A 12185-nucleotide genomic window follows, 5' to 3' on the forward strand; every position below is an offset into this window, starting at 1 on the left:
CATTTAAATCTCATCATTTCCATGGGACCATCTGGACACTTTGCCAGCTATGAACAGATCCCACAACCACGGCAGCTCTTCCTCTCTCCTGTCTATCCCTCCTACCATTTCCAAGCTACCTGGGTGGACCTGGAAGGGAAATGGGTGCAACGCTCCCAGCCAGAACTAACAGCTGAAATTAGCACTCTCCAATGTAATACACAGTAAGGCTACAGCTTCCCTGCTTCTCCTGGTACACGAAACACAGATATACTGCCTCAAAATGAGAAGGGCATCTTGACTTCCCCCCCTCCCCTCCCAATTAAAGACTATACAGATCTGCTTCTACTGTATCACCATTGTTTAAACACCCCATTTTAACAAGCAAAGGATTTCCCAAAGGAAAAAGTGAATATTTCTTAGTGGGAATATTTAGGAAGGAAGCTTAATCTCCCACTTCTTTAACCCAAACAGAATTCTATTACTAGGAATGTTAAAACCTTCTCCTTTCAAACTGGGGACACTCAGGGACATTAGCATGCATACAACAAAACCAAAATCTTCTCTAGACTAGAATCACAGTTTCACCATAACCTTCTCTGCAAATTATGAAGTGTGAAATAAAAAGCTGAATAAAAATTAAAGTAATAAAATATTGAGAACAACATGTCAAAATTAAAACAGTAAAAATAAGAAAATAAACTCCTCGGCTGCCATCTGTCTGGTGCCTCTTTGTAAACTCCTCCGATGCAATAATATCTTTCCTTTTCTATTGTAAGTCTAAGTCTGTTATTCAACAGCATCCCAGGAAAAGCTCAGATTATACTGCTCATAAAATTGAAGCAACAATAAAATATGAGGTCAGTTTGAATTATGATATTTTTTTTTGTTTGCCTTTTTAAGATTTACTTTACATGTGCATTTGAGAAATTAGTATATGAAATCACCACTGAAAATTTCATAGCAGGGAAAAAGCAGAATAGAAAATGTAATTTCCCTGTTTTTTCATAAGATTCAATCAGAAGTACAAGACATAGATACAGTATCTTATATTTTATCTTACAATTTGCCCAGTTTCATGTTACCTTATTCATGGCACTTCCCCCCACCCCCACCCCACCCCCCAATAAGGGATATGCAGACATGGTATTGTCTGGTATTCAGCCTTAATTACTACAGTAAAAAAACAAAACAAACAAACAAAAAAACCCCACACCCCAAAGAAATGTAAAAAAATAACAGAATTCCTTGTCAAAAATATGTCTAGCATAGCAAATATTGATGGATATTGAACCTGAAAATATCTGTGAAGCATCCTACACCACTTTTCCACGTGACTTGAACCTTCACACCTGGTGCTGGAGGCAGGCTGGCTCCAGTGGAGTACGGCAGGTCTTCCCCCGGAAGAAAAGGAGATGAAATAAGGAAAGGGAAAGTGCATGGCACTACCAGATTCAGTGTCAGGACTCTCCAGGTTCATTCCAGTAATGCACCACGTTTCCACACCTCAAAATGTACAGCTGGGCTCTCAACACAGAAACGGTTCTGTACATTCAAAATTATTTGCTTTCCATAGGCATTACCTACAAAGAGCTATCAAAATCACAGTGGTTTATTGGGGATTTCTTTAAAACAGACACACAGGTTACCACAGCATGACCTTGAACACTTCCCTTGTTTTGCTGAAGTTTGAGATTGCTTTATTCCTTCCCATTCATCCTTGTCTTGCCACTCCATTCAGAAATCCTACTACTAAGATAAAAGCATTCCTTGATCATCTTTTTGGTTTGGCGTTATTTTAGTAACATGATTTCAGTCCTGGGAGTTCTCCTCCCCCAAGACATGTTTGTTTTTCTGACACACAAATGTAAAACAGAAACAAATCTCATGATAAACATTTTTTGTTGTGTCACATACTACTAGTGATGTTATACATTATATAAAATAACAATACTAATACAAAAAGTGTTACAGGTAACGACCTTCTACCAAAAACCAAATATGTCACCAGCATAATTCCAGATGTTTTCTCTTTTACAACAGGAGAATTAACATGACCTAGATTCACATCAAACTGAAAGGCCTCCTTGCAGATTTTCTTTGGGTCTATGAATTGATTTCAGCACTCAGAAATATTACTGAGATCTGCTCTGAGTTTACACACTACTTTTCCCTTCTCCGTTCTTCCATCTAGGATTATGTCTTCTCTTCTGGATTACTGGTTTGCTCTGCTTTTCACTGTCATCTGCGTAATGTCAGTTGAATTTAATTGCCTCCCTAACAGCCTGTGTAACTGGTCACTCGGTAACCCTGAAGCCAGGGAAAGAGAAGACTACAGATCTGTTGCAAAAGTGTCCTGTGCATAAATCCTTCTTAATTATGAGTCTTCTGTTTTCATGGATTTTTAAATGGAAAGTTACTTTATTCTACAACAGTAGAATACTACTAAAAGAATAGTTTGTATTTTTGAGAAGAATGTAATTTTCAACATAAAAATAAAAAGAACTGCTCTCCTTTTAAAAATAATAGTAATAATACTAAAGCCCTGGAAGTGTACTTGCTTCAAGGTCACTACCCAAACATAACCAGCACCTAAGCTTTACCCTGGAAAGAAGAATATTGTAGGCTTCGGAAAGAACACATAACAATTGATGACAAACACTACTTTTGAAAAGTTTTCCATGATATTTTGGAGTAAACACCTACAGAATTTAATGAAAGGAAAAGAAAAATAAGCATTCAGGAATTCTCGTATGTCCCCTATACTTCGTACCTGCGAGTCCCCACAAATAAATCTCTACAAAGCTGGCATATGACATCAGACCTGATATTTCTGTTTCTATAGTGCTAATTGACTTTTTACATTTGTGTGTATCACAAAAAGATTTATTCACTTAAATGTCACAACTCAGTACATCATGTTGAATAACAATTTGGTGACACGTGCTGTTATATATTCACGTTGCCATCTCTACAGAAGAGACGGCCAGATCGAGACAGTAGTAAAAGCTGTGAATTAATAAGAATTTAGAAACTAATCAGACTTGTGAAAATAAAAGTGTTGCTTTTCAAACTGGATTGTCAATAAAGTGTTTTCTTAGGAAGAATTTTAGTATACAAAGTAAAACATCGAATTTATATGTTATTTCCATTTTTTCTCATACAAAGTGTTTCCATTATTTCAATTTATCTATAAGCATTTCAAACCAGCTACGTTTCAAGGTTCACAGAATTCTAATTTATGATAAAATTAAATCATACTTAATCTAGAAGTGCAGAAAATGGTCATAAGGTTTGTCAAATAGATTTGAATGGGAGGAAAATCATATTGTTAGAGCATTTTTTAGAAATTAAGCCTCCTCTGTCTATGCTACTTTTTTTTGGTACTAAAAGTACAAAACAGATTTAATTTTACAAGAAAAGTGAAAGTTAGGGTTTGATTTTTTTTTTTTAAAGCACAATGATAGATACTGCGATAACATCTTGATATAAATGAAAAAAAAATCACCTTTCAGACTTGAACGACTGTTTTATAACACAACAGTTGAACTGTATTGGGGAAAAAGCGTCAATGGTACTTTAAATAAATTCAGTTGTCTATGCATCATGAGTTCCCTTCGCTATTGCAAGGTTAGGCATAAATAGATAAAACTCTCATACCAAGACACGTCTTGTTTTATGCTAGTATCCTGCAAATCCGAAACCACATCACAGAGCACATTTCTCCTGAAGTACAGATTTCTTGTGACTTCCCCTTCAAGATGAATACCTAGGCGGGTTATCGATTTGCTTCTGAAGGACAGTGTGTTTATTATGTAGGAAACCACTGCTGGGCACAAGCGTGAGAAATTAATGATGGTTTTGTAAGTGTCCACACTGTGGTGCTGAACCAGTGGGGCAACTGTCAATCTATATGATAATGCATCCCAAAACTTCATAAAATCAGTGATGTGAAAAACCATTGATTTTTGAGCTAACCAGGATTTGTGGGAGAGTAAGACTAAAAAGTTTACTGAAGTTAACACGTCTCTGTATATAATAGTTGTTTCATACTTGCATGGTTTTTTTTAGGTTTTGTTTCGTTTTTTTTTTTTTTAACAACCAAACATACAGAAACCCTTATTACAAAAACCTTTCCAAGGAAAAATGAATTCCACATACTGGTTTGCTTCTTGTGTGCTGTTTGATCACGTCCTTTTTCTCTTATAAACACCTTTGTTAGAAAAAATGACCTGTTCACAATGGATTCACTGCACTGTATTTCCGATTATTTAACAATCTGCTCATTATAAGAAAGAAAACAAGATGCAAGCAAACAGATTCATTCTTTTATCAATGTCTGTGACAGTATTATGAAAGTAGGTCCTGAGAGTAAATTTTCTCAGACAAAAGGTGTGGCACTGTGCTTCCACTGAAATGGAGACAATCACCTTCAGGGAAGGGAATTCATGCTACAGAAATGAATCCAAATCGTTCCATGACGCCAGAATGTCATTAGTCAGGTTTTTTAATTGCAGTTATGCACAGTAGCCTTATCAAAACTATACTAAAGTCAATGTAAGTTGTCATATTTTCTGTGAATAGTAGTAGGAAAAAAAAAAAAAAAGAAAGAAAAGAAAGAAAAAAGAAAAATCAATTACTCAGTCACTGTTTTGTTTTTTTTTTTTTTTTAAATACTGGCTTCCTTGTAGACACCATTATTAGTAAATACACACTTCCTCTTTGGCTTTGAGAAAGAAATGTATCCTGCTATGTCTACGCAGAGGAGATATTATTTGAAGATTCAATTTAAATCAACAAAAAAAGACTGCTGTTACTAACAAAATCAATTGCACTTTTCTGAACTTTTTTCTATCAATACAAGAACTTTAATTCACTCTTGCCTTGTTGCTTGTGTATCTAGTGCCTGGCACACTCATTTTGCTGAAACCTAGAGAACTGTCAGTAAGTATGAGGAGGAGCCTAAGATAAACAGCTAAGAAAATCCTCTTCTGAGAGGCACCCAACGTAACAAATTAAGTTTTATCACAAGTAGTATGCGTAGCAGAGAGCTGGTTTCATTAGCTAGGATCAGCTGCCTGAATAATTGCTCTCAGGGTATAATGGTAAGATTTCTCTTCACCTTCTCAGAATGGCAACTATCAAAACCTTTAGTTCATTTTGTAACTAAGCTGAATTTGCACCTTCATCACCCTGCAGGATGGAGGATAAATTCCTGCAAATCCATTTTTCCTCTTTTTCCTCTTCAGTTCGATTTAAAAATATGTGAGCCCAGAAAATTGCCCAGGTAAAAATGTTTAACTGATACGTACGAAGAACGTGAATCTGGGTAAAGGCATTTGAAAGGACAGCTGACTTACTGCAGTTTACTTTAAGAATCAACCAATGTCTAGGTGTTTTGCCAGAAATTATTGTTGCACTGTCTAAAGTCTCGTTTCTATGAACTGAATAACCAGTACCAAATAGAATTGCTTTGCCTCAGTCTGATGCATGCTTTGCTTTCTAAAAGCCCCCAGTACTTACCAATAAGCAAACAGCAAATACATTTTATTTTTTTTACAATTTCAAAAACATGGAAAACCACAAAAAATTAGATCTGATTGTTACAACTAGTACCATTTTTACAGCTACTAGCATGTTGTAATTGTTAATATTACTTCAAGCTGATTATAAAAATAGTATATGAGAAACTATTTCAGATTTCTTTTTGATTCTCAAGTTTAATGTACTCTGAGCACAAACTTCTGTGAAAGATCACTGTGTGAAAAGTAAATTCTAAGATAAAACACAATATCTATCGTAAGATATACATGTAATAGTTTCCTGATATTGATGCTAAAACACCCTCAACATTAAAAGGCAGCCTCAGTCAAACTTTAAAGAATACTCATGTATTTTTCAGTATGATCACATTCTCATACATGTGCATTAAGAATATATTGAAGAAAAAGGCCTACCATTTTCCTCATCTGACTTATTTTCATTGTCGGAGTCAGTAAGTGTGAGAGCTGAGTTTTCACGACTTGACAGACCGGAACTTCTCCTGGATTTGATCCCCCTTCCCCACAGCCTGATGGCATGCTCCGGAGACATTCCTCCCTCCGTGTCTGAGTCAGCATCAGAGCCGGTGCTCAAGGAATAGCCTTGGTGGAGTATTCCTATGTCTGAGCAGTAGCCGCTGCGATGGGGGGAGGGCTCACAGATCCCTAGCTCTGCAAGGGTGAAGTTTGTTCCTAGAAGGGCAATTCAAAAAATAAAAATTAAAATCATACTATGCTGTATGCCAAGCCTTTGTAATGAGTTACAGAGAGAGCACTCTGGTGCGCAGGTCTAGGAAGACTTACCTAAAACGTACTGAACATAGTTAAAATGGATAATATACACAAAACAAAGGTAGTAAAGGTCTCTGAATTTTAAGTTACTCGTTCGGTCCCAAAATATTAATCACTTAGCTATGTGGTTAACGTAAAGTTCATGACAACTGCTAATGACATGACTTGCTTTATTATGTATCTAACCTTATATTTGTAGGACCAGAGTGTAAGCTTTGAAGTTGAGCATTTGGTTCCATGAAAAAAGGTTTTCTTACAAAGCTAATTTTCTCATGCACAAGTCTTTCCCAGAAACAGGAGTTTTAATTCTCATTTTCACACAGTTTCCTATTTCATAGAAAATAAGCAATTATTTGGGAAAACAGTTTACAGATAAGGATCACCTGAAAGAACACAAACCTACCAGCGACGTGACACGAAACCTCGTCGCCAGTTTTGCATTTTTACATTTGGTGAGATGGGTCGTTTGATGTCTGCTATAGAAACCAAGACAGACCTCAGAATCATTGTAATTGTTTTCTACCTTTTTTCATCATATTCAAGAAGAAAGCGTGCATTGATACCAAAATCAGGAGGTCATTGGCTTTAAAGACAAAACTTTCAGGAACAATGTCAAAACATGTGACCTTTAGCAGTTAATAACAACTCAGTGGACAGTCTCATACATTTTTAAAGCACACGGAGTCCCCCAGGGTTCTCAGAAAGTATAGACTTGCTGGCTGATTTCTGCTTATGTATTTGTTTCCTACAGTAATGAACAGGATGGTAAAAAATATAGGGAAATATTCATTGGTCTCTAAGGCTTTCAAAGGTTTTGAAAAGCAAAGTGATTTTAGCTTCATTACATTAGCTGAAAATGAAGAACAAAGAGTGAAATTGCTGACAGGATAACTGCCAATTATTTAATTAATTTCTTCATTCACAGGGAAACGAGATCTGTGTTTCTAAAACAGTAGTTTTATTTTGTCCGAAACCGGTTTATATTTTGTCCTTTTCCTCTATGTATCTATCACAATTCAGCTACACACTGGAAGTTCATACACTAAATAATAAACACACTTAATTGTCTTCTATTAATTAAGATATGAATTGGATTGATTTTTTTATATATTTTTTTTTTTTTTTCCAAATTCCACAATATAATACAGTATTAAATCTATCTGGTTCACCTAGCTGTATCAGCCTTCCCCAGCCTCACACCGAGCTGTTAAAGCATTTTGTTGGATATGGGATGTACGCTCACACCTACAGAAAGCAAAGCTGGGCTCTACTTAACATTTATTCCTAGAGCTTATCAAATAAAAAAAAATAATAATAATTTGGTTTTGAAAGGCTGAGCTATATCTTCATCCAATGGCTAGACAGCAACACTGAGCATGGCAAGAGGGAGACGCTCTCTGTCACCCCCAGTTAAGCCATAACTGGCCAGCAGCAAGAGAAGCCAACAACATCAGGTAAGGAGGTATCACCGACTGGATGCTTCTAAAGGAATGAAGCATTTAGTGGCAATGTTTAAAAAGAATACAAAAAGTCTGACATTAAAAAAGCCAGTTCTCTTTCATCGACACTAAATTAACCTGAACCCACCTAGTTAGGAGTACATTTTAACCTGCCTTCTAATATTTATTCTACTAATTGGAAATATTGTGGTTTAGTCTAAAGTGATGAACTGAACAGTCCAAAAAATGAGCTTCTCGAGTGCACTTCACTCTAGAGATTTTTTGCCTTTTTTTTTTTTAATAAGAGCTCCAGATGAAGTTATGAAAATGCAAATTTTAATCATGTATAACATCAGTAGAAGACTTCTAACAAAGCCAGCTCAACTGATTAGTTTTGTTCTAGCCGTATTAGCAAACTAGCCTTAAGACTCATAAAAAAAGTCAAAATAGAAAATATATATTTAAAAAATGCAGTGAATTGAAGCCCGCTAGCCCCACAATTTCTGACCTACGCAGAGTGCATGTCAACATTAGACACATGTCAAAATTACCAAACTCATCATGAAAGTGAAGTTTGTCAAGTTTTCTTGCTTGCTGGTGGCATAGATGTCTACAAATACACACCAATTATGAATATATTAGCTTAATTAACCTGTTTTACATACACAGTAAAACATTTTAATGATATTCTGTAGATTTTAACAGCCACTACAAGCCCAGATGATTTCACTCTGATTAGCATCCTGTATTGACGTCAAAATCTGACTATAACATCTGATGCAAAAAAGCAACCTTGAGAGAAATTCTTACTTTATTTGTCTGAGGAAAATGGTAAAGGCACTGAAAGTGGGAGGAAAATAAAGTATTCACAGAAATCATTCATCCCTTTGCATTTTATTATCTGAGAACTTGGCATCTTCCAGAAACATGGAGAAAAAGATTTGAGAACTGACCAAATTTCAAAAAATTGAGGAGTCGATCAGATAAACTTAAAAGCCCAAATGGAATCTGCTTTAGAACCTCTGGGAAAGGATTTTCTATGCTGCTTCTCCAAAATCTCCTTACAGTCTTACAACAGAAAATTTCAAGCACCCTGATGATAGACCTGAAATATTCTAGAGCTTTCCCTCTCTAGCAAGAACATATTCTTCTCTGGTAGACTCTAAATTAATTTATTAATTTTCAGTGTTTGCTTCTGTGAAATTTTATTTGACAGTGTTCTGTAAGACAGCATACAACGTCAGAATAACTTGTCCTTGGGTACCCATGGATAATGACATAAGAACATTTTGGAGAAGTTTTTCACATCTATGTACATACATGGATTTTATACATACATAAAAATGCAAAAGCATTTTTCAGATCTATCTATCTATCTATCTATTATACTACCTGATAACTTCATAGCCCTTAGCTTACTGTAATATCTGAGGAAAAGGAGACAGAAACACTAAGGTTATGCTCCCCAGACCTTTTCTTAATCTGGATCGTGTTCTCCCACACACCTCATTTCCCTAAAATGAAACTGCCCACCACGTCTTGAATAGCATATGAACTGCTTTCATTAATATAATAATCACACTTGCTCAGCCACTATTATGCATTAAGGTATTAATGGCATTAGTAGACCACACTTGTAAATTCATATAGATGATAAATGCAGTTCTGCATGCACGGAAATCATTTATCCAATAATTCACAGCAGAAAGAACCCTACTCTTACTTTGTAAATAAAGTATAGTCTTACCAATAATGAAGAAAAAAATAATCTGACTTATTTCATACCCACTCATACTGTGAGAATACACTATATGGGATCGTGATGACAGAAAGGTCACCAAGAACAAGGCAGCCTTCCTCGCCCCCACTGCCAGCAGAAACTACAGCACTGATGAGCTGGAGTGAAGACCCATAGACACAGGCTGATCTGAGTTTAAGATTTAGCATCTCCTTCAAGAAGTATCTTCCTCACAGCTCTTTAAGGGATAAGGAGGTTAAGCAAATCAAGACCTCCCAGAAGAAAAGCGAAGGAAGGAGGGCAGCAGTACCTGTTGCTTGCCATGTGCTGGGAATTTGAATTGTACCGCTGTGTATTCACAGAGAGAAATCTGGTCCATGAGCTAAACCGCACTACTGGCGCTAGCAGGCAAGGCAGACGGATGGCTTCTTACAGCGTTACACAGCGTAGTCTATCTCTAGGGCTTGCTTGGAGTTGAAAGTAACTGCGTTTTACTGAAACTTCACTTGCAAAGTAAGACTGCAATGTGCAGGCAGAATCCATTCGTGCACATTTAAAACTTAAGGGTGTTTTCTTTCAGATTCTTGTAGCTTCTACTACATTGCTGGTGATGCTAAGTGAAGAGATAAGTAACATCAGACCCTTATTGGTGGAAAAGAAAGAAACCTCTTTCTCTCAAAGAACACACCACAAAAAAGAAAATGTCACTAGGTTTTCTGCCTTTTTAATGCAACAGAGCTTACTAGCCTCCATCCCCAGTCCTTTCAGCCCCACCTGCAGAAATCACTGGATCGTTCTCATTAAAGAAAAGCAATTAAAACCAGCTGCTCCCTTAAAGTGTATGTAGTCTCTCATACAAAAATAGACCAGTAGTATACCAGTTTAGAAGTGTAATATGTTATGTACTTGATCATCATTGCCCATAATCAACATGCTGTGAATAGTCTCTCAATAGAGTAGAAAAGATATTTTCCTTTTAATTAGTACATTATTATCTTTTGAGCACATTTCCTTTTACATAGATTTATTATTTATTTAGTATATAAATACTTACTAAAAGTGTGTTTAATTCAACAATGTACAATGCTACTCATTATCTCAGCTAAGACTAAAAAGCATTACCATATATGCAAAGGTTATTTTCACCTAACCTCTAGGCAGCGGTCTCATTTGAGTAATTATAAATTGCATGAATTGCCCTTCTGAAGATTAATCTAATCCAGCTGTGATCACTACAAGATGCCTCCGAGGAAGATATCTGAAACCAGTAATGCACAGATATGATAAATTTGCCTTCAACACTGGATCAGCAGTTCAAAACTGGGCTAAGTCTAAAATCAAAAGGATAACTCGCATGTTCTTTGCTACTATAATCAATTACAAGAAGTAAGGATAACAAGAATACATTTATTTAAGACATTCCATCCCTTCTCAAATTTTTATTACGTTCACAGCTATAATCACTTTTGCTGGTATGAGTACCACAATTTAGCTCCCATCTGTGGTATATGAAGAGGTCATTCTTTTCAACAAACTGGAATTTTGCATTATTATAATTAAGAATTATCTTAATTCTTTATGCATTCATTTATTGTAATGACAGGGAGAATAGATGATTACAGTCTCTTTTTTTATATCCACTTATGTACAGATTTTTAACATTTACCCTTTTTGTTCATCTTCCCGAGACGCCAAACCTAAGCTGAGGGATATACTACTGTCTTCCTGCATTTTTGAAACTTGTGTGTTATTTTATTTTTTTGAATTTATTATTGCAAAAATTGTATTAGTGTTAGCCCTTTCTTTTATAAATGTCCCCCTCTCCCTCCTTAATATATCATTATAAAATGTACTGCATCTTTTGGGTGGTTTAAATATACTTAAATCAGAATCATCTTTTCTGTGCAACACACAGGAATTTTAACCACATAATCACAATGAATAGACTTTGTGACAAATTTAATATTAGCATGAAACATGCCTGGAAAATTCTCTCTCTTAACATCATTGATATTACAATGACTGCAATATTCCATTTCTGAAGAAAGCGCAAATTCAAAAAGAAAAGCACATGGAAAAGATAGGCTCTTCTTGCACTGGAAAGGAAACATGCCACGGGTCAGGATGGCAGGGATAGAAGAGGAGATACTTGCCACTCTCGCCATGAGACTCACCTACCTACAGCAGGTTTACAGGCTAGCTTTCCCTCCCCTTTAAAACATTCACCCATGTTACTACGTAAACTGAGCCGTTTACGTGAAGTCTCCTCACACTCCTATTTCCTAACTCTGTAACCGTCTTTCCCTAATGACAGTGCTTTGGTAGTGAGGAACAAACTCTCCACTGATCAAACACTAAGAATACCAGAGAAGTAGGAAGATAGAAAATAAAAATAATGAAAAAACTATACCTTGTTCTAGGTTTTAAAATCTATAGCTGGGGGTTAACCCTAGCAGGGCCTCCTATATGTTTCTGTTAACGCCTACTAAGGTTATTAGCAGATAACATATTTTATTTAAGATTATTAAATTCCAGGTATTGCCAGTCAGGAAAGCTAAACACTTTATAACTATGCGAATGGGAACTTTAATCACTTAATGATGATAAATCTTACTTTCATAGAGCACATTTGTGACAAAGACATCAGAAAATGCCTTAGAGAGGTTACTGGGAAGTCTGGGAATGCCAGTGAGGTCC

The 12185-nt window shown here is 36.0% G+C and overlaps 1 protein-coding gene across 5 annotated transcripts in view; it reads right to left on the bottom strand.

The window, feature by feature from the left end:
- Window positions 1-12185, bottom strand: part of TENM2 (teneurin transmembrane protein 2) — a 698288-nt gene that overhangs the window by 487918 nt on the left and 198185 nt on the right. For all 5 annotated transcript variants that reach the window (XM_056349860.1, XM_056349859.1, XM_056349858.1 and 2 more), the window contains exon 4: window positions 5937-6212. In XM_056349860.1, coding sequence (XP_056205835.1) covers window positions 5937-6212 — 276 coding nt within the window. The remainder of the gene's footprint in view (window positions 1-5936; window positions 6213-12185) is intronic.

Source organism: Falco biarmicus, chromosome 8 (assembly GCF_023638135.1).
Source record: "Falco biarmicus isolate bFalBia1 chromosome 8, bFalBia1.pri, whole genome shotgun sequence".
Lineage (NCBI taxonomy): Eukaryota > Metazoa > Chordata > Aves > Falconiformes > Falconidae > Falco > Falco biarmicus.